This window comes from Trichomonas vaginalis, chromosome III (genome assembly GCF_026262505.1).
Source record: "Trichomonas vaginalis G3 chromosome III, whole genome shotgun sequence".
Taxonomy (NCBI): Eukaryota; Parabasalia; order Trichomonadida; family Trichomonadidae; genus Trichomonas; species Trichomonas vaginalis.
The window spans coordinates 18,101,645-18,126,929 of record NC_067205.1 but is presented as its reverse complement, the minus strand read 5'-3'; the positions used below and the strand labels follow the sequence as shown (position 1 = coordinate 18,126,929).

The following is a 25,285-nucleotide window of genomic DNA, read 5'->3' as shown; positions in this document are numbered from 1 at the left end:
TTCAACAAAGTGCTTCCTTCTTCATCAAGAATGGCTTCCTCTCTTCAACAAAGTACTTCCTCTCTTCATCAAGATGCTTCCTACTTCTTCACAAAGTACTTCTCTCTCATTAAGGAAATGCTTCCTCTCTTCAACAAAGTGCTTCTCTCTTCATCAAAGATGCTTCCTCTCTCCAACAAAGGTGCTTCCTCTCTTCATCAAAAGGCTGCTTCCTATCCTCTTCAATCAAAGATGCTTCCTCTCACTTCATGCAAATGCTTTCCTCAACTTCTTCAAAAGTACTTCCTCTCTCCATCAAGATTGCTTCCTCTCTTCAACAACAGTAACTTCCTCTTCTCATTAAGAATGCTTCCTCTCTTCAACAAAGTGCTTCTCTCTCATCAAAGATGCTTCCTCTCTTCAGACAAAAGTGCTTCCTCTCTATCAAATCAGGATGCTTCCTCTCTTCATCAAGGTAGCCTTCCTCTCTTCTATCAAGTACTGATCTCCTCCAAAGTAACTCCTCTCTTCATTCAAGGTGGCTTCCTCTCTTCATCAAGATGCTTTCCTCACTCAATCTAAGAATGCTTTCCTCACTCCATCATGCATCCATCATGCAGCTTCCTCTACTTCATCAAAGTACTTCCTCTCTTGCCTCAAAGATGCAGCTTCCTCTCTTCAACAAGGTTGCTTCCTCACACTCTTGCATCAATACAGCCTTCCTCTCTTCAAACAAAGTGCTTTCCTCTCTTCATCAAGGTGCTTTCATCTCTTCATTCAAGATCTTCCTCTCTCTTCCAAAGTACTTCCCTCTCCTTCAACAAAGTACTTCCTCGGGATACTTCATCAAGATTGCTTCCGCTATCTATCACAAAGTGCTTCCTCTCTTCTCAAGATGCTTTCGCTCTCTTCAACAAAGTGCTGTCCTCTCTCAAATCAAGGTGCTTCCTTCTCTTCATCAAAGATGCTTCCTATCTTCTTCAAAGTACTTCCTCTAAATTCAAACAAAGTACTTCCTCTCTTATCATCAAGGTGCTTCCTCTTCTTCGGAGAAAGGTGCTTTTCCTCTCTTCATCAAGATGCTTCCTCTCTTCAACAAAGTGCTTCTCTCTTCCATCAAGATGCTTCCTACTCTTCAACAAAGTATGTTCCTTCTTCATCACGATGCTCCTCTCTCCCAACAAAGTACTCCTCTCTTCATTAGATGCTTCCTCTCTTAACAAAGTGCTTCCTCTCTTCATAAAGGATGACTCTCTCTTCAACAAAGTACTTCCTCTCTTCATCAAGTGCTTCCTCTCTTCTTCAAAGTACTTCCTCTCCTTATCAACAAAGTACTATCCTCTCTTCATCAATAGGTGCTTCCTCTCTTCATCAAGGTGCCTTCCTCTCTTCACAAGATGCTCCTCTCTCTCAAAGTACTTCCTCTTTCCCTTCAACTAAGTACTGTCCTCTAACATATCATCAAGGGTGCTTCCTCTCTTCATCAAGATGCTTCCTCACTCCATCAAGACTCTTTTCCTCACTCCATCATGCCATCCACATGCAAGCTTCCTCTCTTCTCAACCAGTACTTCCTCTCTTCATGCAAAGTACTTACCTCTCTTGCTCAAGATGAAGCTTCCTCCTATCAACAAGGTGCTTCCTCTCTTCAATCATACAGCTTTCCTCTCTTACAACAAAGTGCTCCCTCTCTTCATGGCAAGGGTGCTTCCTCTCTTCAATCAAAGGTGCTTCCTCTCTTCATCAAGATGCACTTCCTCTCTTCAAACAAATGGGCTATCTCTCTTCATCAAGAAATGCTTCTCTCTTCAAACTAAGTACTTCCTCTCTTCATCAAGATGCTTTCCTCTCTTCATCAAGATGCTTCCTCACTCCGAATCATGCATCCATCAATGCAGCTTCCTCTTTCTTCAAAGTACTTCCTCTCTTCAACAAAGTAACTTCCTCTCTTCCATCATAGGTGCCCCTCTCTTCATACAAGGCTTCAACTCTCTTCATCAAGATGCTTCCTCTCTGGGCAACAAAGTGGCTTCGCCTCTCTTCATACACAGATGATCCTCTCTTCAAACAAAGTACTTCACTCTCTTCATCAGAATGCTTCTCTCTTCAACAAAGTACTATCCTCTCTTCATTCAAGGGGTGCTTCCTCTCATATCAACCAAGTGTTCCACTCTCTTCAACAAATGTACTTACCTCTCTTTCCAACAAGTGCTTCCTTCTTCATCAAGGTTGCTTCCTCTCTTCATCAAGATGCTTTCCTCCTTCAACAAAGTACTTCCTCGAGTGCTTCCTCTCTTCACATAAGTGCTTCCTCTCTTCTCAAAGTAGTACATCTCTTCTTCACAAAGTTATCTTCCTACTCGTTCATCAAGTGCTTCCTCTCTTCAACAAAGTGCTTCCTCTCTTCATCAAGATGCTTCCTCTCTTCAAACAAAGTACTTCCTTTCTTTCATCAAGATGCTTCCTCTTTCAAAAATTCTCCTCAATCAAGAGCTACTTCCTCAATAGCTTCTCCTCATCAAGGTGCTTTCTCTCTTCAACAAAAGATGCGTTCCTCTCTTCTTCAAAGTACTTCCTCTCTTTCAACAAAGTGACTTCCTCTCTTCATCAAGGTTGCTTCTCTCTTCATAAGTGCTTCCTCACTAAAAGTGTACTCACTCCTCATTCTGCAAGTCACTCAAAGTACTTCTTAAAGCTTCCTCTCTTCCAAGTCATCTATCTTCAACAGTGCTTCTCTCTTCACAATACTCCCTCTAAGACTTCCATCTCTTCACAAGTGCTTCCTCTCTTCAATCAAGGTGCTTCCGCTCTCTTCATCAAGATGTTCCTTCCTCCAAAGTCTCCTCTCTTCAAAGTACTTCTCTCTTCAACAAGTTACTTCCTCTCTGCATCTAAGTGCTTCCTCTCTTCAACAAAGTGCTTCTCTTTCTTCAAGCTACTCCTCAAGTTGCTTTCCTCTCTTCTAACAAGTAGCTGGTCCTCTCTTCATCAAGGTGCTCTCCTCTCTATCAAGATGATTCCGCATGGCTCTATCTTCCAGGTGCTTCTTCTCTAAAAACAAGTACTTTCCTCTCTTCAACAAAGTCTTTCCTCTCTTCATCAAGATGTTTCCTCGTCCTCATCTCCTCACAGTCTCTACAAAGTTGCTTCTCTCTTCAATCAGAATCTTCCTCTCCTTGTCAAGGCTCCTTTTAAGTACTTCCTCGTCTTCATCAAGGTTCATATTTATCAATGCTTATACTCATCAATGATGCTTCGCTCTCTTCAACAAAGTGCTTTCTCTCTTATCAAAAAGTCTTCCTCTCTTTCAACAAAGTCTTACTCTTACTCAGTCTTCTTCTCATTCAAGAAGGTCTTCCTACTCTTCAGACAAAAGTACTCTTATCGGTCTTCCTCTCTTCATTAAGATGCTTCGCTTCTCTTCTAAGTACCCCTCCAACAGTTTCCATCATTTCTCTTCATCAAGTGCTCTCTCTCTTCATCAGACGTGCTTCCTCATCTCATCCATCACAGCAAATACTTACCTCCTTCTTCATCAAAGTGCTTCCTCTCTTCATACAAAGTACTTCCTCTCTCTTCATAGAGCAGCTTTCTCATCTCTCGAGTCCCTCAACAAAGTAGCTTCCTCTTTCTCAAGAGCCTTCCTCTCTTCAACAAAGTTTGCTTTTCCATGCTCCTCTCTTCAACCAAGTAGCTTCCTCTCTTCATTCAAGATGTCTTCCTCTCTTCTTTCAAGTACTTCCTCTCGTATCAAACTTCTTACACAAGTACTTCTCTCTTCATTATAAAGTGCTTCCTCTCTTCAATGCAAAGTGCTCTCTCACTCATCAAAGAGCTTCACCTGCACCTATCACTTCTTCTCAGTACTTCCTCTCTTTGAATCAGTAGCTTCCCTCTCTTCAGCAAAGTGTTCTTATGCTTCCTCTCTTTCTCAACGATACTTCCTCTTCTCAACAAGGTGCTTCCTCCTTCTCATACACTCCTCTAAAAAGTGCTTATACCTCCTTCATCAAGGTGCTTCCTCTCTTCATCAGTGACTTACATCTTCTAAGCTTCCTCTCTCAACAAAGCTTCCCTCTCTTCATTAGTGCTCCTGAAGGTGCTTCCTCTCGTTTCATCAAGATGCTCCTCTCTTCACACAAAGTGGCATTCCTACTCTTCATCAGGCTCTTTCTAAGCTTCTCTCTTCCATCAGATGCTTCCTCTCTTACTTCCTCCTCATAAGTACTTCCTCTCTTCAACAAAGTGCTTACCTCTCCTCAATACTTCCTTATCAAGATGCTTCCTCTCTTCAAATATCTATCTCCACAGGTGCTTCCTCACTCTTCATCATGCATGCTGCATCTCTCATCAACGATCTTCCTCACTCACATCATCCCATCATGAGCTTCCTCATCTTCATCAAGATGCCTTCTGCTCTTCAACAAAGTACTTCCTCTCTTGATCAAGGATGCTTCCATCTCTATTCTACAAAGCTTTCCTCTCTTCATGCAAGTGCTCCTCTCTCTATCAAAACAGTGCTTCCTCTCTTCATCGAAGATGCTTCCTCTCTTCACACAAAGTACTTCCTCTTTCATCAAAGGTATTCCTCTCTTCACAAAGTACTTCCTCTCTTGACTCAAAGTGTTCCTCTCTTCAACAAAGTACTTCCTCTCTCATAAGATGCTTTCCTCTCAAATACTCCATCCTCTCATCAAGTGCTTCCTCTCTTCTTAGGTAACATTACAGTCACTTCCTCTCTTCTATCAAAGGTCTTCCTCTCTTGATCAAGATGCTTCCTCTCTTCACAAAGATGCTTCCTCTCATTCTTACAAAGTGCTTCCTCTCTTCTCAAGTATCCTTCCCTCTCTCATTACAAGTGAACTTCCTCTCTTCAATCAAAGTGCTCCTCTCATTCAGTCAAGATGCTCCTCTCTTCAACAACAGAGTACTTCCTCTCTTCAATCAAGATGCTTCCCTCTTCAACAACATGAAGCTACTTCCTCTCTTATTAGATCTTCCTTAAGCAGTGCTTCCTCTCTTCATCAAGATGCTTCCTCTCTTCTCAACAGTGCTACTTCCTTTCTCGTTTCATCAGATGCTTCTTTTCCTTAATCATACGATGCGTTCCTCTCTTGACTTCAAGAGTGACTTCCTGCTCTTCAAAAGTATTCCTCACTCTCATGTCTCATGCAGGTGCTTCCTCTCTTTCATCAAGTTGCTTCCTCACTCCATCAAGATGCTTCCTACTCCATCATGCATCCATCCCATGCAGGGTTCCTCTCTCATTCAAAGTACTTCCCTCTCGTCATTCAAATACTCTTCCCTCTGCCAAGATGCTTCTCTCTTTCAACAAGTGCTTCCTCTTCTTGCATCATAGATGCTTTTCCTTTTCAACAAAGATCCTCTTATAGATGCTTCCTCTCTTACACAAGTGCTTCCTCTCTTCTTCAAGAGCTTCCTCTCTTCTTCAAGTACTTCCTCTCTTCATAATGCTTTTCATCAAGATGTCTTCCTCTCTTCAATCAAGGTGCTTCCTCTCTTCATCAGGGTGCTTCCTCTCTTCACAAGATGCTCTCTCTCACATCCCTTCTAATCAAGGTTGCTCCCTTTCACTATGACTTTCTAAGAGTCCTTTAATCTTCTCTTCATTTAGTCTTCTCTATAAGGTGCTCCTCCTTCATCAGGCTCCTCTCTTCCAACAAGTACTTCCTCTCTTGATCAACGTGCTTCTCTCTCATTCAAAGTGCTCAAAGGTCTTCTCTTCTTCAAGTATGTTCCTCTCTTGATCAAGGATGCTTCCTCTTTGCACAAAAGTGCTTCCTCTCTCATTCAAAGTGTTCCTCTCTTTTCAAAGTAACTCCTCTCTTCAATCAAGGAGTGCTTCCTCTTTCAACAAAGAGCTGTATTCCTCTCTTCATCAAGATGCTTCCTCTCTTCACAAACTCCTTCAAGATCTCCTAAAGTACTTCCTCTCTTCATCAAGGTGCCTTCCTCTCCTTATCAACGATGCTCCTTCTCTTCTCAATACTTCTCTCTATCAAATGTATTCCTCTCTTCATACAATGCTTCCTCTTCTTGATCAAGGTCTTCTCTCTCATCAAAGTGCTCCTCCTCCATTCTGTCCATAATGAGCTTCCTCTCTTCATTCAAGTCTTCCATCTCCTTCATCAAGGTGCTTCCTCATCATTGCATCATCAGACTCCCACAGATGTCTCTCTCAATCTTCTCTCATCAAATGCTCCTCTCTTCAAACAAAGTACTTCCTCTCTTCATCAAGATGCTTCCTCTTCTTCAACAAAGTACTTCCTTTCATAACTTCCTCTCATCAAGGCTTGCCTTCTTCTCAGTGTTCCTTCTTCTTCAAATAGCTTCCTTCTCATCAGATCTTCCGTCTTCTTCTGATCAAGATGCTTCCTCTCTTCAGTAAGATCTACACAGTCCAGTCCATCAGCGTTCCTCTCTTCCATTCAAGTGCTTCCTCCGTCATAAGGTCCCCCTTATCAAGATGCTTCCTCTCTTCAATCAAAGTGCTCTGCTCTCTTCATCCAAGATGCTTCCTCTCTCACCAAAGTACTTCCTCTCTTCATCAAGATGCTTCTCTTCTCATCAAGTGCTCCTTCAACAAGTGCTTCCTCTCTTCATCCATAATGAGTTCTTTCATCAAGCATTCCTACTTTCATCAACATACTCTCTCTTCATCAAAGGCTTCCTCTCTTCTTTCAAAGGTCTTCTCTCTTGATCAAGGTCTTCATCAGCTTCCTCTGCTTCATCAAGGTGCTTCCTCTCATACAACAAATACTTCCTCTCTTGATCAAGAGTGCTTCTCTCTCTTTTCAAGTAACTCCTCTCTTCATCAAGGTGCTTCCTCTCTCAGCTTCTCTTTCACAAGACTTCCTCTGACGTTTCCTCTCTTCACAAGAGTGCTTCCTACTCTTCTTCAAAGTTGGCTTCTCTCTCTCAGATTCCTCTAAAGTTACTTCCTCTTTATCAAGGTTGCTCCTCTCTTCAACAAAGTAGCTTTCTCTCTTCCATCAAGATGCTTCCTCTCTTCAGACAGTACATCTTTCATAAGTTCTTCCTCTCTTCAATCAAGATGCTTCCTCTCTCTCAACAAAGTGTTCTGCTCTTCATATGCCCTCTCTTCTATCAAGAGGTGGCTTCCTCTCTTATCAATGCTTTTCCTCTCTTCATCAAGGTGCTTCCTCTCTTCATTTCAAGGTGCTTCCTCTCTTCATCAGAGATGCTTCCTCTTACTCATCAATCATCCATGTTGCAGCTTCCTCTCTTCATCAAGAAATTGCTTCCTGCTCTTAACAAAGGTTGTACTCCGATAACTCTCTCTCACTCAAAGGTGCTTCCTCTCTTCATCAAGATGCTTCCTCTCTTCTATCAAGCTCTCCGTCAAGCAATTCTTCCTCTCTTGTCAAGCATTGGACTTTCCTCTCTTCAACAATACGTCTTCCTCTCTTCATTCAGATAAGTGCTTCCTCTCTTCATCCAAGTAACTTCCGTCTCTTTCATCAAGGTGCTTCCTCTCTGTCAAGGTGCTGTCCTCTCTTTCATCAAGGTGCTTCCTCTCTCATCAAAGTGCAACTTCCCTTCTTCATCAAGAGTGACTTCCTCTCTCTCAAGATGCCTTCCTCTCTTCAACAAAGTGCTTCCTCTCTTCATACAAATACTTCCTCCACAAGTCTTCCTCTCTCATCAAGGTGCTTCCTCTCTTTCAATACCCAGGTCTTTTCTCATCAAGTACTTCCTCTCTTCTTCAATGAAGTACTTCCCCTTCTTACATTCAAATGCTTCCTCTCTTCTCAAGTATGCTTCTCTCTTCATCAAGGTGCTTCCTTCTATCATCTTCTTATTCAAGAGAACTTCCTCTCTTCTTCAAAGTGCTTCTGCTCTTCTCAACAAAGTCTTTCCTCTCTTATCAAGTGCTACTCTCTCAATGGTCGCTTCTCTTCTTAAGTGCTTCTTCTAAAAAGTACTTCCTCCTTGATAAGGATGCTATCCCTCTCATTCAAACAGTAGCTTCCTCTCTTCTATCAAATGCTTCCTCTCTTCACATACTCCGCTGATCAGGTGCTTCCTCTCATCTTCAAAGAAGTACTTCCTCTCTTGTCAAAGTGCTTCCTCTCTTCAACAAAGTGGCTTCCTCTCTTCATCAAGATGCTTCCTCCTCTTCAACAATGGCTCTCTCTCTAGGGCTTCTTCGATCAAGATGGTCCTTTAAATCTTCCTCTCTTCAACGAAAGTACTTCCTCTCATTGATCAAGGTGCTTCCTCTCTTCTCACAAGTGTATCCTCACTCATAGATTTTCAATCAGGTGCTTCCCATTCATGCCTTCAACTATCTACTTTCCAAAGTACATTGATAGTCCGCATCAAATGCTCTTACTAAATAAAGTACTTCTCTCTTCCATCAAGATGCCTTCCTTCTTCTTCAAAAGGTGCTACTTCCTCTCTTCATCAAGTACGCTATCCTCTCTTTCACAAGATGTGCTTCCTCTCTTCATCAAGTGCTTCCTCTCTTCAATCAAATGTTCCTTCTCATCGGTGCTTCGCTTCTTCTTACAAAGTTCATTCTCTCCATAGTGCCTTAGTACTCTTCTCCTTCAACAGGTTCACTATCCTCCTCTTCATCAAAGTGCTTCCCTCTCTTCATCAACGGTGCTTCCTCGTTCTTCATCAGACTCCCACCAATGCACATGGTGGCGCTTCCTCTCCTTCATCAATTGCTTAACCTCTTCAACACAATACTTCCTCTCTTCAAGTGCCTTCTTCAAAGGACTTCCGTCATCGGTCTTCCTCTTTCATCAAAGTCTCCTCTCTTGCATCAAGGTGCTTCCTCTCTTGGATCGATGCTTCCTCTCTTCACAAGATGCTTCCTCTCTTCTTCAGGTTACATCCAAGGTACTTCTCTCTTACATCAAAGTGCTTCCTCTCTCATCAAGATAGCTTTCCTCTCTTCATCAAGGTGCTTCCTCTCTTCATCAAGATGCTTCCTCACTCGCATCATGCATTCCATCATGCAGTTCCTCCTTCTTTACAAGTCTCCCTCTCAATGAAGGTCTGCTTTATCAAGGCTCCTCTTTTCAAAGTACTCCTCTCTTTCGGCTCCTCTTGAATGATGCTTCCTCCTCTTCAACAAGTGCAGTCTCTCTTCTTCAAAGTAGCTTCCTCTCTCTCATATGCAGACTTCCTCTCTTTCAACCAAAGTGCTTCTTTCCAAGATCTTCTTCTCAACAATACATCTCCTCTGCTTCATTAAGAGGTGCTTCCTCTCTTCATCAAGGTCTATTCCTCTCTTCATCAAGATGAATCTTCTCTAACACTCAAGTCACTCTCCTCATAAGCAGCTTCCTCTCTTCACAAAGTGCTTTTCCTCTCTTCTCAAAAGGTGCTTCCTCTCTTATCAAGTCAAGATGCTTCCTCACTCCAATCATGCCATCCACATCATGCAGCTTCGCTCTTCTTCAACAAAGGTACTTCCTCTCTTCATCAAGGTGCTTCCTCTCTTCATGCAAGTGCTTCCTCTCTTCAATCAGAGATGCTTCTCACTCCATCATGCATCCATCATGCAGCTTCCTCTCTTCATCAAGTTGCTTCTCTCTTCAACAAAATACTTCTCTCTTGATCAAGGTGCTTCCTCTCTTCTTCAAAGTACTTCCTCTCTTCATCAAGGTGCTTCCTCTCTTACAAGCTTCTCTCTTCATCAAAGTGCTTCCTCTCTTCATCAAAGTGCTTCCTCTCTTCTTCAAAGTACTTCCTCTCTTCAACAAAGTGCTTCCTCCTCTTCATCAATACAGCTTCCTCTCTTCAACAAAGTCTTCCTCTCTTCATCAAGGTGCTTCCCTCTCATCAGATGCTTACTCTCTTTACAATAGACTTCCTCTCTTCATCAAGATGCTTCCTCTCTTACAAATGCTTCCTCTCTTCAAGTACTTCCTCTATCTTCATCAAGGTGCTTCCTCACTCATTGCATGCATCCATCATCAGCTTCCTCTCTCATCAAGGTGCTTCCTCTCTTCGTCAAAGTACTTCCTCTCTTGCTCAAGATGCAGCTTCCTCTCTTCATCATCAGCTTCCTCTCTTCAACAAAAGTACTTCCTCTCTTCATCAGATGCAGCTTCCTCTCTTCTAACAAAAGTACTTCCTCTCTTCATCAAGATGCTTCCTCTCTTCAACAAGTTACTTCCTCTCTTCATCAAAGTGCTTCCTCTTTCTTCAAAGTACTTCCTCTCTTCATCAAGAATGCTTCCCTCTCTTCAACAAAGTACTTCCTCTCTTCATTAAGATGCTTCCTCTCTTCAACAAAGTGCTTCTCTCTTCATCAAGGTGCTTCCTCTCTTCTTCAAAGTACTTCCTCTCTTATAAGATGCTTCCTCTCTTCACAAAGTGCTTCTCTCTTTCAAGATGCTCCCTCTTGATAAGATCTCCTCTCTTATCAAGTGCTTCCTCTCTCAAACAAAGTCGTTCCTCTCTTTGATCAAGATGCTTCCTCTCTTCAACAAAGTGCTTCCTCTCTCTTCAAGTAGATTCCTCTCTTATCAAGTGCTTCCTCTCTTCATCAAGTGCTTCCTCTCTTCATCAAGATGCTTCCTCTCTTCAACAAATGCTTCCTCTCTTCTTCAAAGTGCTTCCTCTCTTCAACAAAGTAACTTCCTCTCTTCATCATACAGCTTCCTCTCTTCAAACAAAGGTGCTTCCTCCTCAAGGTGCTTCCTCTCTTCATCAAGAGATGCTTCCTCTCTTCTTCAAAGTACTTCCTCTCTTCATCAAGATGCTTCCTCTCTTCATCAAATGCTTCCTTCTTCATCAATGCTTCCTCTCTTATCAAGGTGCTTCCTCACTCCATCATGCATCCATCATGCGTTCCTCTCTTCATCAAGTGCTTCCTCTCTTCGTCAAAGTACTTCCTCTCTTCTCAAGATGCAGCTTCCTCTCTTCATCATGCAGCTTCCTCTCTTCAACAAAGTACTTCCTCTCTTGCTCAAGATGCAGCTTCCTCTCTTCAACAAAGTACTTCCTCTCTTCATCAAGATGCTTCCTCTCTTCAACAAAGTACTTCCTCTCTTCATTAAGATGCTTCCTCTCTTCTTCAAAGTACTTCCTCTCTTCATCAAGATGCTTCCTCTCTTCAACAAAGTACTTCCTCTCTTCATTAAAATGCTTCCTCTCTTCAACAAAGTGCTTCCTCTCTTCATCAAGGTGCTTCCTCTCTTCTTCAAAGTACTTCCTCTCTTGATCAAGATGCTTCCTCTCTTCAACAAAGTGCTTCCTCTCTTCTTCAAAGTGCTTCCTCTCTTCTTCAAAGTACTTCCTCTCTTCATCAAGGTGCTTCCTCTCTTCAACAAAGTGCTTCCTCTCTTCATCAAGGTGCTTCCTCTCTTCATCATACAGCTTCCTCTCTTCAACAAAGTGCTTCCTCTCTTCATCAAGGTGCTTCCTCTCTTCATCAAGATGCTTCCTCTCTTCAACAAAGTGCTTCCTCTCTTCATCAAGATGCTTCCTCTCTTCAACAAAGTACTTCCTCTCTTCATCAAGATGCTTCCTCTCTTCAACAAAGTACTTCCTCTCTTCATTAAGATGCTTCCTCTCTTCAACAAAGTGCTTCCTCTCTTCTTCAAAGTACTTCCTCTCTTCATCAAGGTGCTTCCTCTCTTCATCAAGATGCTTCCTCTCTTCATCAAGGTGCTTCCTCTCTTCATCATGCAGCTTGCTCTCTTCATCAAGATGCTTCCTCACTCCATCATGCATCCATCATGCAGCTTCCTCTCTTCATCAAGTTGCTTCCTCTCTTCAACAAAATACTTCCTCTCTTGATCAAGGTGCTTCCTCTCTTCTTCAAAGTACTTCCTCTCTTCATCAAGTGCTTCTCTCTTCATCAAAGTGCTTCCTCTCTTCATCAAGATGCTTCCTCTCTTCAACAAAGTGCTTCCTCTCTTCTTCAAAGTACTTCCTCTCTTCAACAAAGTACTTCCTCTCTTGATCAAGGTGCTTCCTCTCTTCAACAAAGTACTTCCTCTCTTCATTAAGATGCTTCCTCTCTTCATCAAAGTGCTTCCTCTCTTCATCAAGGTGCTTCCTCTCTTCTTCAAAGTACTTCCTCTCGATCAAGATGCTTCCTCTCTTCAACAAAGTGCTTCCTCTCTCTTCAAAGTGCTTCCTCTCTTTCAAAGTACTTCCTCTCTTCATCAAGGTTGCTTCCTCTCTTCACAATAGCTTCCTCTCTTCATCAAGATGCTTCCTCTCTTCAACAAAGTATTCCTCTCTTCATCAAGATGCTTCCTCTCTTCAACAAAGTACTTCCTCTCTTTATCAAGGTGCTTCCTCTCTTCATCAAGATGCTTCCTCTCTTCTTCAAAGTACTTCCTCTCTTCATCAAGATGCTTCCTCTCTTCATTAAGATGCTTCCTCTCTTGATCAAGGTGCTTCCTCTCTTCATCAAGGTGCTTCCTCACTCCATCATGCATCCATCATGCAGCTTCCTCTCTTCATCAAGGTGCTTCCTCTCTTCATCAAGGTGCTTCCTCACTCCATCATGCATCCATCATGCAGCTTCCTCTCTTCATCAAGGTGCTTCCTCTCTTCATCAAAGTGCTTCCTCTCTTCATCAAGATGCTTCCTCTCTTCAACAAAGTACTTCCTCTCTTCATCAAGATGCTTCCTCTCTTCAACAAAGTACTTCCTCTCTTCATTAAGATGCTTCCTCTCTTCAACAAAGTGCTTCCTCTCTTCTTCAAAGTGCTTCCTCTCTTCTTCAAAGTACTTCCTCTCTTCATCAAGGTGCTTCCTCTCTTGATCAAGATGCTTCCTCTCTTCATCAAGGTGCTTCCTCTCTTCATCAAGTGCTTCCTCTCTTCATCAAGATGCTTCCTCTCTTCAACAAAGTGCTTCCTCTCTTCATCAAATGCTTCCTCTCTTCAACAAGTACTTCCTCTCTTCATTAAGATGCTTCCTCTCTTCAACAAAGTGCTTCCTCTTCATTAAGATGCTTCTCTTCATCAAGGTGCTTCCTCTCTTCATCAAGATGCTTCCTCTCTTCTTCAAAGTACTTCCTCTCTTGATCAAGGTGCTTCCTCTCTTCATCAAAGTGCTTCCTCTCTTCATCAAGGTGCTTCCTCTCTTCTTCAAAGTACTTCCTCTCTTGATCAAGATGCTTCCTCTCTTCAACAAAGTGCTTCCTCTCTTCTTCAAAGTGCTTCTCTCTTCTTCAAGTACTTCCTCTCTTCATCAAGGTGCTTCCTCTCTTCAACAAAGTGCTTCCTCTCTTCATCAAGATGCTTCCTCTCTTCAACAAAGTACTTCCTCTCTTCATCAAGATGCTTCCTCTCTTCAACAAAGTACTTCCTCTCTTATCAAGGTGCTTCCTCTCTTTCAAGATGCTTCCTCTCTTCAAAGTACTTCCTCTCTTCATCAAGATGCTTCCTCTCTTCATTAAGATGCTTCCTCTCTTGATCAAGGTGCTTCCTCTCTTCATCAAGGTGCTTCCTCACTCATCATGCATCCATCATGCAGCTTCCTCTCTTCATCAAGGTGCTTCCTCTCTTCATCAAGGTGCTTCCTCACTCCATCATGCATCCATCATGCAGCTTCCTCTCTTCATCAAGGTGCTTCCTCTCTTCATCAAAGTGCTTCCTCTCTTCATCAAGATGCTTCCTCTCTTCAACAAAGTACTTCCTCTCTTCATCAAGATGCTTCCTCTCTTCAACAAAGTACTTCCTCTCTCATTAGATGCTTCCTCTCTTCAACAAAGTGCTTCCTCTTCTTCAAAGTGCTTCCTCTCTTCTTCAAAGTACTTCCTCTCTTCATCAAGGTGCTTCCTCTCTTGATCAAGATGCTTCCTCTCTTCATCAAGTGCTTCCTCTCTTCATCAAGTGCTTCCTCTCTTCATCAAGATGCTTCCTCTCTTCAACAAAGTGCTTCCTCTCTTCATCAAATGCTTCCTCTCTTCAACAAAGTACTTCCTCTCTTCATTAAGATGCTTCCTCTCTTCAACAAAGTGCTTCCTCTCTTCATTAAGATGCTTCCTCTCTTCATCAAGGTGCTTCCTCTCTTCATCAAGATGCTTCCTCTCTTCTTCAAAGTACTTCCTCTCTTGATCAAGGTGCTTCCTCTCTTCATCAAGGTGCTTCCTCTCTTCATCAAGTGCTTCCTCTCTTCAACAAAATACTTCCTCTCTTGATCAAGGTGCTTCCTCTCTTCTTCAAAGTACTTCCTCTCTTCATCAAGGTGCTTCCTCTCTTCAACAAAGTACTTCCTCTCTTCAACAACGTACTTCCTCTCTTGATCAAGGTGCTTCCTCTCTTCATCAAGATGCTTCCTCTCTTCTTCAAAGTGCTTCCTCTCTTCATCAAGATGCTTCCTCTCTTCAACAAAGTACTTCCTCTCTTGATCAAGGTGCTTCCTCTCTTCAACAAAGTACTTCCTCTCTTCATCAAGATGCTTCCTCTCTTCAACAAAGTACTTCCTCTCTTCATCAAGGTGCTTCCTCTCTTCATCAAGATGCTTCCTCTCTTCAACAAAGTGCTTCCTCTCTTCATCAAGATGCTTCCTCTCTTCATCAAGATGCTTCCTCTCTTGATCAAGATGCTTCCTCTCTTCATCAAGGTGCTTCCTCTCTTCATCAAGTGCTTCCTCTCTTCATCAAGTGCTTCCTCTCTTCATCAAGTGCTTCCTCTCTTCATCAAGATGCTTCCTCTCTTCAACAAAGTACTTCCTCTCTTCATCAAGGTGCTTCCTCTCTTCATCAAGATGCTTCCTCTCTTCTTCAAAGTGCTTCCTCTCTTCAACAAAGTACTTCCTCTCTTGATCAAGATGCTTCCTCTCTTCAACAAAGTACTTCCTCTCTTCATCAAATGCTTCCTCTCTTCATCAAGATGCTTCCTCTCTTCATCAAGATGCTTCCTCTCTTCATCAAGGTGCTTCCTCTCTTCATCAAGGTGCTTCCTCTCTTCAACAAAGTACTTCCTGTCTTCATCAAGGTGCTTCCTCTCTTCATCAAGATGCTTCCTCTCTTCAACAAAGTGCTTCCTCTCTTCATCAAGATGCTTCCTCTCTTCATCAAGGTGCTTCCTCTCTTCATCAAGGTGCTTCCTCTCTTCTTCAAAGTACTTCCTCTCTTCTTCAAAGTACTTCCTCTCTTCATCAAGATGCTTCCTCTCTTCATCAAGATGCTTCCTCTCTTCATCAATGCTTCCTCTCTTCATCAAGTGCTTCCTCTCTTCATCAAGTGCTTCCTCTCTTCTTCAAATGCTTCCTCTCTTCAACATCAAGTACTTCCTCTCTTGATCAAGGTGCTTCCTCTCTTCTTCAAAGTACTTCCTCTCTTCTTCAAAGTGCTTCCTCTCTTCAACAAAGTACTTCCTCTCTTGATCAAGGTGCTTCCTCTCTTCTTCAAAGTACTTCCTCTCTTCTTCAAATGCTTCCTCTCTTCAACAAAGTACTTCCTCTCTTATCAAGTGCTTCCTCTCTTCTTCAAAGTACTTCCTCTCTTGATCAAGGTGCTTCCTCTCTTCATCAAGGTGCTTCCTCTCTTCATCAAGATGCTTCCTCTCTTCAACAAAGTGCTTCCTCTCTTCATCAAGATGCTTCCTCTCTTCAACAAAGTACTTCCTCTCTTGATCAAGGTGCTTCCTCTCTTCTTCAAAGTACTTCCTCTCTTCTTCAAAGTGCTTCCTCTCTTCAACAAAGTACTTCCTCTCTTGATCAAGGTGCTTCCTCTCTTCATCAAGATGCTTCCTCTCTTCAACAAAGTACTTCCTCTCTTCATCAAGATGCTTCCTCTCTTCTTCAAAGTACTTCCTCTCTTCATCAAGGTGCTTCCTCTCTTCATCAAGATGCTTCCTCTCTTCATCAAGATGCTTCCTCTCTTCATCAAGATGCTTCCTCTCTTCATCAAGGTGCTTCCTCTCTTCTTCAAAGTACTTCCTCTCTTCATCAAGATGCTTCCTCTCTTGATCAAGGTGCTTCCTCTCTTCATCAAGGTGCTTCCTCTCTTCATCAAAGTGCTTCCTCTCTTCATCAAGATGCTTCCTCTCTTCAACAAAGTGCTTCCTCTCTTCATCAAGATGCTTCCTCTCTTCAACAAAGTACTTCCTCTCTTCATTAAGATGCTTCCTCTCTTCAACAAAGTGCTTCCCTCTTGATCAAGGTGCTTCCTCTCTTCATCAAGTGCTTCCTCTCTTCATCAAGATGCTTCCTCTCTTCTTCAAAGTACTTCCTCTCTTCATCAAGATGCTTCTCTCTTCATCAAGATGCTTCCTCTCTTCATCAAGGTGCTTCCTCTCTTCATCAAGTGCTTCCTCACTCATCATGCATCATCATGCAGCTTCCTCTCTTCATCAAGGTGCTTCCTCTCTTCGTCAAAGTACTTCCTCTCTTCTCAAGATGCAGCTTCCTCTCTTCATCATGCAGCTTCCTCTCTTCAACAAAGTACTTCCTCTCTTCATCAGCAGCTTCCTCTCTTCAACAAAGTACTTCCTCTTTCATCAAGATGCTTCCTCTCTTCAACAAAGTACTTCCTCTCTTCATAAGATGCTTCCTCTCTTCATCAAAGTACTTCCTCTCTTCATCAAGATGCTTCCTCTCTTCAACAAAGTACTTCCTCTCTTCATTAGATGCTTCCTCTCTTCAACAAAGTGCTTCCTCTCTTCATCAAGTGCTTCTCTTCTTCAAAGTACTTCCTCTCTTGATCAAGATGCTTCCTCTCTTCAACAAATGCTTCCTCTCTTCTTCAAAGTGCTTCCTCTCTCTTCAAAGTACTTCCTCTCTTCATCAAGGTGCTTCCTCTCTTCACAAAGTGCTTCCTCTCTTCATCAAGATGCTTCCTCTCTTCAACAAAGTACTTCCTCTCTTCATCAAGATGCTTCCTCTCTTCAACAAAGTACTTCCTCTCTTCATCAAGGTGCTTCCTCTCTTCATCAAGATGCTTCCTCTCTTCTTCAAAGTACTTCCTCTCTTCATCAAGATGCTTCCTCTCTTCATTAAGATGCTTCCTCTCTTCATCAAGTGCTTCCTCTCTTCATCAAGTGCTTCCTCACTCTCATCATGCTCCATCATCAGCTTCCTCTCTTCATCAAGGTGCTTCCTCTCTTCAATCAAGGCTGCTTCCTCATCCATCGATGCATCCATCATGCCAGCTTCCTCTCTTCATCAAGGGTGTTCAATGTCTTCGTCAAAGTCATTTCCCTCTTAGCTCAAGAATGCAGGCTTCCTCTGCTCATCATGCATCTTCCTCTTCTTCAACAGAGTACTTCTCTCTCTTCATCATGCAGCTTCCTCTCTCAAAAGTACTTTCCTCTTTCATCAGATGCTTCTCTCTTCAACAAGTACTTCCTCTCTTCAGTTAAGAATGCTTCCTGCTCTTCATCAACGTACTTCCTCTCTTCATCCAAGATGCTTCCTCTCTTCAAACAAAGTATTCATGCGTCTATCATTAACTAAATGCTTTCTCTCTCTTTCAACAAAGTGCTTCTCCTCTCTTCATCAAGGTGCTTCTCTCTTCTCAAAGTACTTCCCTCTCTGATCAAGATCTTCCTCTCATCAACAAAGTGCTTCCTCTCTTTGCAAAGTGCTTCTCCTCTCTTCTTCAAAGTCTTCCTCTCTCTTCATCAAGGTGCTTCTACTCTTCAAACAAGTGCTTCTTCTCTCATCAAGATGCTTCCTCTCTTCCAACAAAGTACTTCCTCTCTATTCAAGATGCTTCACTCTTCACATTAGTCAAATTGAAGATGGGCAGCATCGAGGGTACCTCTACGCCTGTTCAAGTCTTAGCGTGGATTAATATTGGTGGCAGAGGTCACGTGATTCTTCTTCTCGCCTGCTTCAATCAAGATGCTCCATCTCTTCTCAAAGTACTGTCCTCTGCTTTCATCAAGATGCTTCCTCTCTTCATTAAGCATGCTTCCTTCTCTTCATATCAAGGTGCTTCCTCTCTTCAGCAAGGTGCTGGTGCGCGAGCCCGCATCATTGGCATCCATCATGCCAGCTTCCTCTTCCATCATAGTGCTTCCTCTCTATCATACAAGGTGCTTCCTCATCTCCATCATGTCATCACCATCATGTCAGCTTGCTCCTCTTCATCAATGTGCTTCCTCTCTTCCATCAAAGTGCTTCCTCTCTTCATCAAGCATGCTTCCTCTCTTCAACAAAAGTACTTTCTCTCTCATCAAGGATGCTATCTCTCTTCAACAAAGTACTTCCTCTCTTCATTAAAGATCTCTCCTCTCTTCAACAAAGTGCTCCTCCTCTTCTCAAAGTGCTTCCTCTCTCTTCATTCAAAGATGCTATCTCTTCTTCAACTAAATAACGTTCCTCTCTTACAATAGGTCTTCCTCTCTCACAAGTGATCTCTCTCTTGATCAGACATGCCTTCCTCTCTTCAGTCAAGGTAGCTTCCTCTCATTCATCACAGGATGCTTCCTTCTCTTCAATGCAAGGTGCTTTCCTCCTTCAACAAAAGTACTTCCTCTCTTGATCAAGGTGCTTCTCTCTTCTTCCAAAGTACTCTCTCTCTTGATCAGGTCCTGAGTCCTTGCATTCAATCAGAGAGTTGCTTCAGTAGTGACTACCATCAAGAAGCTCCTCTCTTCACAAAGTACTTCCTCTCTTCAGATTTTAAGATGCTTCCTCTCTTCAACAAAGTACTTCCTCTCTTCATCATGCAGCTTCCTCTCTGCAACATAAGTACTTCCTCTCTTCAACAAAGTATCTGGTCCTCTCTTGATCAAGGTCCTTCCTCTTTCAATTCAAAGATGCTCCTCTCTTCACAAAAGTACTCCTCTCTTTCATCAAGGTGCTTCCTCTCTTCAACCAAAGTACTTCCCTCTTTCATCAAGATGTTCCTTCTTCAACAAAGTCTCTTCCTCTCTTCCATCAAGATCTTCCTCTCTTCTTCAGAAGTGACTTTCCTCTCATATACAATTAAGATGCTTCCCTCTCACTCTTCTCCATCAGATGGCTTCGCTCTCTCATCAAAGATTTTGCTTTCCTCTCTTCATCCGAGGATGCTTCCTCTCTTACTTCGAAGAGCTACCCTCTTCAACAGTGCTTGCCTCTTGCATCATGGATTCTCATATTTCTGTCGCATTAGGAATAGTTCTCTTGCTTCATCTGGCTAGGTAGCTAATGGTTATCTATTAGATGCGTCTTACTTACGCTCTCTGTTCTCATCAACCGAGATGCTTCCTCTCTTATTCAAGATGTGCTTTCTCTTTATCAAGGTGCTCTACCGTCTTCACAACGTGCTTCCATCTTTCATACAGCCCTCACGGATGCTTCCTCTCTCCTTCAAAGTGCTTTCCCTTCAATTCAAGTCTTCAGGTCTTCTCAACAATTCACATCTCTTTCCATCTGCTCACTTCCTCTGCTTCTATCAAGATGCTTCCTCTCTTCTTCAAAGTGCTTTCTCTCTTCAGTCAAGGTGCTTCCCTCTCTCACAAAGATGCTTTCCTTCTCTTCATCAAATGCTACCTTCTCATCCGACTTCCTTCTCATTCAAGATGCTTCCTTCTTTATCATCTTCCTCTCCTTCAAAGTACTTCCTCTTTTATCATTTTCTCTTAATCTCTTGGAAAGGTGCTTCCTCTCTTCTTCAAAGTATTCTCTTTGATCAAGTGCTTCCTCTCTTCATCAAATGCTTCTTCTCTTCATCAAGATCTTCTCTCTTCATTCAATGCTTCCTCTCTTCATCAGATGCTATCGCGGTCTCTTGTTTTCAAAGTACTTCCTCTCTTCAAAGCTGGCTTCCTCTTCATCAAGATCTTCCTCTTTTCAAGTGCTTCCCTTCAAAGTTACTCTCTCGTTCATTAAGTGCTTCTCTCTTCTTCTTCATATCTCTCTCATAGTGCTTCCTCTCTCACAGTCACTGCCTTTTCACAAGATGTCATCTCTCTCTTCTTCAAAGTGCTTCTCTCTCATCAAGTGGCTGTCCTCGTCTTCACAAGAGTTCACCATCAAGGTAACTTTCTCTCTGAAATCTTTCTCATAAGGATGCTTCCTCTTTCATCATGCTAATCTCGTAAGCCTTCCTCTCTCAGAGAAAATGTACTTCTCCTCTTCATTAAGCAGCTTCCTCTGCTTCAAAAGTACTTTCCTTCCTTCATCAAGATGCTTCCTTCTTCAACAAAGAACTCGTCTTCCATCAAATGCTCTTCATCATCAAGTATGCTTCCTCTCTGTCAAATGCTCCCGAAAGTACTTCTCTCTCTTCGAGTCAAGCCCTTCTTCGTCTTAGTGCATACGTCCTTCCTTTCATCAAGTGCTTCCTCTCTTCATCAAGATCTTTCCTCTCTTCATCACCGAATGCTTCTCTCTTCATCAAGGAATGCTGTCTCTTCTTCATCAGCAAGTACTTCCTCTCTCTCATCAAAGAGTACTTTCCTCTCTCATTCATCAAAGTACTTCCTCCTCTTCACAAAGTGCTTCCATCTCTTCATACAAGATGCTTCCTTCTCCTTACAAGTCTTTTCATCGTATTCCTCCTTCAAAATCTTCTTCATACAGATCTCCTCTGTCTTCATACCTCTCACAGCGTCTGTTCTCTTATAGACTATCCTCTCTCATCAAGATGCTTCCTCCTCTTGACATGCTCTTTTTCAATTCAGGTGCTTCCTCTCTTCTTCAAAGTACTTCCTCTCTATATCTCTTTGATCAACGGGTGCTTCCTCTCTTCATCAAGGTGCTTCCTCTCTTCATCAAGAGCTCCTATTCACAAGTCTTCTCTCATTCAAGCATGCTTCCTCTCTTCAACAAAGTCTTCCTTCCTCTTCATTCAAGAGTCTTTCCTCTCTTTTCAAAAGTTACTTCCCTCTCTTTTCAAGTGCTTCCTCTCTTCAATACTCCCCCCACCCCCCTCCTTAATAGTGCTTCTCTCTCTACGTCCTTTGATCAAGGTGTTCTCTTTCACGTCTTCCTCTCTTCACGTCTCTCATCAGTTTCTTTATCAGTGCTTCCCTCTCTTCATCAGCTTCCCTTATAAGTACTTTCGTAAAGTCCCTCTCTTCTATTTCAAGAAGTCTCTCTTCTCATCAAGTATGGGTCCTCTCTTCACAAGTGACTGTCCATCTCTTCATCTAGATGCTTCCTCTCTTCTCACAGTGCTTCTCTCTCATCAAGATGCTTTCCTCTCATTCAACAAAGTGCTTCCTCTCTTCTTTCAAAGACTTCCTCTTTCCTTCAAGAATGACTTCCTCTCTGATCAAAGTGCTTCCTCTCTTCTATCAAGTCTCTCATAGATGATCTTCCTCTCTTCATCAAAGTGCTTTCCTCTCTTCATCAAGATGCTTGCTCCTCTTCACAAAGCGTGCCTTCCTCTTTCATCAATGCCTAATCCTCTCTTCAACAAAGTATCTCTCTCTCTAATCAAGGTGCTTCCTCTCTCTACAAAAGTACTTTCCGTCTTCTTATTTCAATGGCTTCCTCTCTTCAACAAGACTTCCTCTCTTGATCAAAGGTGCTGCCTCTCTCTAAGATGCTTCCTCTCTGAACAGATAGCTTCACTCCTTGATTCAAAGGTGCTTCCTCGTCTTCTCAAATATCCCTTACAAGGTGCTTTCCTCTGCTCATCAAGTCTGCTCTCTCTCAATGCTTTCCTTCCAAAAGTGCTTTCCTCTTTCATCAAGATGCTTCCTCTCTTCAACAAAGTTACTTTCCTTGACAATGCTTTTAAAGACTTCCTCTCTAAATGTGCTTCTCTCTTTAACAATATTCTCTGACAAGATGTTGTCTTCTCTCTCCACAAACGATGCTTCCCTAAGTCTCCTCTTCATCAAGATTGCTTCCTCTCTTCATTCAAAGTACTTCTCTCACCTCGTCACCAAGTCCCCTCTCACTCCACTCCTCCTGTTTCCATCCAAAAGAAATTCCCCCTGTCTTCCGCTCTCTTCAATCAAGTATGCTTCTCTCTCTCATAAGGTGCTCCCTCTATATTCAAGTAGCTTTGCCTCTCTTCATCAAGGTGCTTCCTCTCTAAGATTGTTCCTCATCAAGAGTCTCCTCTCTTCATCAAGATGCTTCCTCTCTTCTTCAAGATGCTTCCTCTCTTCATCAAGTGCTTCTCTCTCATACAGTCTTCGCTCTTCATCAGCTTCATCTCTTCTCAAAAAAGTACTTCTCCTCTTCATCAAGATTTCCTTCTCTCAGTGCTTCTTTCAAATAAGTGCTTCCTCTCTTCCATCAAGATGCTTCCTTCTTTCAACAAGTACTTCCTCTCTTCATACAGATAGCTTCCTCTTCATCAAGATGCTTGCCTCTCTTGCACAAAGACTGCCTCTCGTCAAGCCCCTACCACAATTTCTCCTGTGGAAAATAAGCTCTCCTCCTACTAGAGTTCCTCTAGTGCTTTCCTCTCTTCTTCAAAGTTATTCTTCTGCTTATCAGATGCTTCCTCTCTCTCAATCTCCTATCAAGTACTTCCTCTCTCATCAAGATGGCTCCTCATGCCTCTGCATCATCAAGTGAGCTTCCTCTCTTCATCAAGAGTGCTTCCTCTTCAGTCAAAGTACTTCCTCTCTGACTCAGGTAGCTTCCTCTCTTCAAGTATCATTCCTCTCTTCCAAAGTGATCCTTCTCTATCTCACTTCTTCCTCATCTAACAAAGTACTGTCCTCTCTTTCATAAGGTGCTTTCTCTTCAAAGTAACCCCTCTTATAGTCTTCCTCTCTTCATCAACGTACTTTCCTCTCTTCATCAAAGATGTCTTCCTCGTCTTCACAAAGTAATTCCTCTTCTAACTCCTCTCTCATCAAGTGCTCTCTCCCTCTTTCATACATAGATAGCTTCCTCTCTTCTTCAAGTAACTTCTCTCTCTGTCGATCAAAATGCTATCCTCTCTTCAATCACAAGTGCTTCCTTCTTGTCAAGTGCTTCCTCTCTCTCAAAATACTTATAAGGTGCTTCCTCTCTCACAACTCTTCCTTCTTTAACAAATCTTTCCTCAACAAACTCTCTTCATCAAGATGCTTCCTCTCTTCAACAAAAGTCTTTGCCTTCGCTTCCTCTCTTCATCAAGAGAATTCTTCCTCTTCTTCAAAGTTTCATAAGATCCTTCCTCTCTTCATTAATCCTTCTCTCAAAGGTGCCTTCCTCTTTCTTCATATAGTTGCTTTCCTCCTCATCAATCATGCATCCTCTTATCAAGGCTTTCCTCTCTTCATCAAAGTGCTTCTCTCTCATCAAAGGTCTTCCCTCCTCTATGGCCATCAAGCATACTTCCGCTTCATCCCAAGGCTTCCTCCCTTCCTTTCAAAAACAAGTCTCTCTCTCAATGCAGCTTCATCTCTACATGAGCTTCCCTCTCTTTCAACACAAGTACTTCCTCTCGTTCATTAGCTCTCCTAGTATGCCTTGTTCATCACGTGTTCTCTCTCAACAAAGTTATTCCTCTTCCTTGTCTCTCCATTCAAGCGTGCTTCCTCTCTTCACAAGATGCTTCTCTCCAGACTTCTCTCTTCAATATGCTTCCCCATAACAGCTCTCCTTCTCGTCTTCCTCTTCAAAGTACTTCTCTCTCGATCAAGATGCTTCCTCTCTTCATACAAGAGTGCTTCTCCTCTCTTCATCCTCTCTTTCAAGATACTCCTCTCTTCATCCAAGGTCGCTTTCCTCATCTCAGCATGCATCCATCTCAGATTCGATCTTCTCTCTCACAATGCATATCCTCTTTCATTCAAAGGAACTTCCTCTCTAAAGACCCTCTAAGATCAGCTTTCCTCTCTTCATATATATGCTTCTCTTCTTCAAGTACTTCCTCTCTTCATCATGAATGCTCCTCACTCTTCAAATAAGTATCTCTCTCATCTCTATCAAAAGTACTTCCTCTCTTGCATATCAAGTGCTTCCTCTTTACAACGTATCCTCTATCATGCTTTCCTTTCAACAAAGACTTCTTCTCTTCAATTCAAGGCTCTTCCTCTCTTCATATCAAAGGTGCTTCCTCATCTCATGCATCCACATGAGCCTACAGTGCTTCCTCTCTTCTCACAAAGTAGTTCTCTCTATCAAGATGTTCCTCTCTTCAACAAAGTGACTTCCTCTCTTCTTCCCAAGATCCTTCCTCTCTCTTCAAAAGTACTTCCTCTCATTCGATTAAGACATGCTTCCTCTTCTTCAACAAAGCTCTTCTTCAAAGTGCTTCCTCCTTACATCAAGATGCTTCCTCTCTTCAACAAAGTACTTCCTCTCGATCAAGTGCTTCTCTCTTACAACAAGTACTTCCTCTCTTCATTCAAGGTCCTATCCTCTCTTCATCAAGATGCTTCCTCTCTTCTCAAAGTACTATCCTCTCTTCATCACCGATGCTTACCTGCTCTTCATTAAGATGCCTTCCTCTCTTCCATCAAGGTGCTTCCTCTCTCATCAAGGTGCTTCCTCACTCCATCAATGCATCCATCATCCACTTCCTCTTCTTCATCAAGGGTGCTTCCTCTCTTCATCAAGGTGCTTCCTCAACTCCTATCTTGCATCCATCAGGCAGCCTCCCTCTCTTACATCAAAGGTGCTTCCTCTCTTCGTCAAAGTACTTCCTCTTCTTTGCTCAGATGCAGCTTTCTCGCTTCATCATGCGTTTTCCTCTCTCAACAAGTACTTTTTCCTCTCTCATCATGCAGCTTCCTCTCTGTCATACAAAGTACTTCCTCTTTTCATCAAGACTCTTGCCGTCTCTTTCAGACAAGTACTTCCCTCTCTTCAACATTTACAGATCTCCTCTTCATTCAAACGTACTTCTCTCTTCATCAAGATTCTTCCTCTCTCAACCAAAGTACTTCTCTCTTCATTAGAATGCTTCCTCTCTTCAAAAAGTGCTTCCTTCTTATCAAGGTGCTTCCTCTCTTCTTCAAGTACTTCCTCTCTTGATCAAGATGCTGTCTCTCTTCAACAAAGTGCTTCCTCTCTCTTCCAAGATCGCTCCTCTCTTCTTCAAGTACTTCCTCTCTTCCAATCAAGGTGCTTCCTTCTTCAACAAAGTGCTTCTCTCTTTCATTAAGATGAAGTTCTTCTCTCTTCAACAAATACTTCCTCTCTCCAATCAAGATGCTTCCTCTCATTAACAAGTACCTCCTCTCTTCATCAAGGTGTCTTCCTCCTTCATCAAGATGCTTCTCTCTTCTTCAAAGAATACTATCCCTGCTTCATCAGATGCTTGAGTGTCACGTCTTCATTAAGATGCTTCCTCCTTCATCAAGGGCTTCTCTCTTCTCATCAAGGTGCTTCCGTCACTCCCATCATGCATCCATCATCAGCTTCCTTTCTCATCAGAGGTGCTTCCTCCTTTCATCAAGGTGATTCCTGCACTACAATCATGCATCCATCATGACAGCTTAAAA

At 42.5% G+C, this 25,285-nt stretch overlaps 7 protein-coding genes and 1 pseudogene across 8 annotated transcripts; all 8 read left to right on the top strand.

The window, feature by feature from the left end:
* Nucleotides 1-1,980: 1,980 nt before the first annotated feature.
* On the top strand, nt 1,981-3,033 carry TVAGG3_0723050 (uncharacterized protein; the record flags this gene model as incomplete). The annotated part of the gene is made up of 1 exon (XM_051244213.1): nt 1,981-3,033. One exon carries the CDS (start codon nt 1,981-1,983, stop codon nt 3,031-3,033), a length of 1,053 nt encoding a protein of 350 aa, XP_051090800.1.
* Nucleotides 3,034-4,749: 1,716 nt separating this feature from the next.
* TVAGG3_0723040 (uncharacterized protein) lies at nt 4,750-4,983 on the top strand (the record flags this gene model as incomplete). The annotated part of the gene is made up of 1 exon (XM_051244212.1): nt 4,750-4,983. The coding sequence occupies one exon, from the start codon at nt 4,750-4,752 to the stop codon at nt 4,981-4,983; it is 234 nt and encodes a 77-aa protein (XP_051090799.1).
* A 983-nt stretch (nt 4,984-5,966) lies between these two features.
* On the top strand, nt 5,967-6,275 carry TVAGG3_0723030 (uncharacterized protein; the record flags this gene model as incomplete). Its single annotated transcript, XM_051244211.1, has 1 exon — nt 5,967-6,275. One exon carries the CDS (start codon nt 5,967-5,969, stop codon nt 6,273-6,275), a length of 309 nt encoding a protein of 102 aa, XP_051090798.1.
* A 92-nt stretch (nt 6,276-6,367) lies between these two features.
* Nucleotides 6,368-6,931, top strand: TVAGG3_0723020 (uncharacterized protein; the record flags this gene model as incomplete). Its single annotated transcript, XM_051244210.1, has 1 exon — nt 6,368-6,931. The coding sequence occupies one exon, from the start codon at nt 6,368-6,370 to the stop codon at nt 6,929-6,931; it is 564 nt and encodes a 187-aa protein (XP_051090797.1).
* Nucleotides 6,932-11,420: 4,489 nt separating this feature from the next.
* Nucleotides 11,421-11,783, top strand: TVAGG3_0723010 (SLEI family protein family; the record flags this gene model as incomplete). The annotated part of the gene is made up of 1 exon (XM_051244209.1): nt 11,421-11,783. One exon carries the CDS (start codon nt 11,421-11,423, stop codon nt 11,781-11,783), a length of 363 nt encoding a protein of 120 aa, XP_051090796.1.
* Nucleotides 11,784-13,899: 2,116 nt separating this feature from the next.
* TVAGG3_0723000 (SLEI family protein family) lies at nt 13,900-14,145 on the top strand (the record flags this gene model as incomplete). Its single annotated transcript, XM_051244208.1, has 1 exon — nt 13,900-14,145. One exon carries the CDS (start codon nt 13,900-13,902, stop codon nt 14,143-14,145), a length of 246 nt encoding a protein of 81 aa, XP_051090795.1.
* A 131-nt stretch (nt 14,146-14,276) lies between these two features.
* TVAGG3_0722990 lies at nt 14,277-16,108 on the top strand (annotated as a pseudogene). Its single transcript has one exon. A coding segment is annotated over exon 1 (1,832 nt).
* Nucleotides 16,109-24,054: 7,946 nt separating this feature from the next.
* TVAGG3_0722980 (SLEI family protein family) lies at nt 24,055-24,945 on the top strand (the record flags this gene model as incomplete). The annotated part of the gene is made up of 1 exon (XM_051244207.1): nt 24,055-24,945. The coding sequence occupies one exon, from the start codon at nt 24,055-24,057 to the stop codon at nt 24,943-24,945; it is 891 nt and encodes a 296-aa protein (XP_051090794.1).
* Between the last annotated feature and the right edge of the window lie 340 nt (nt 24,946-25,285).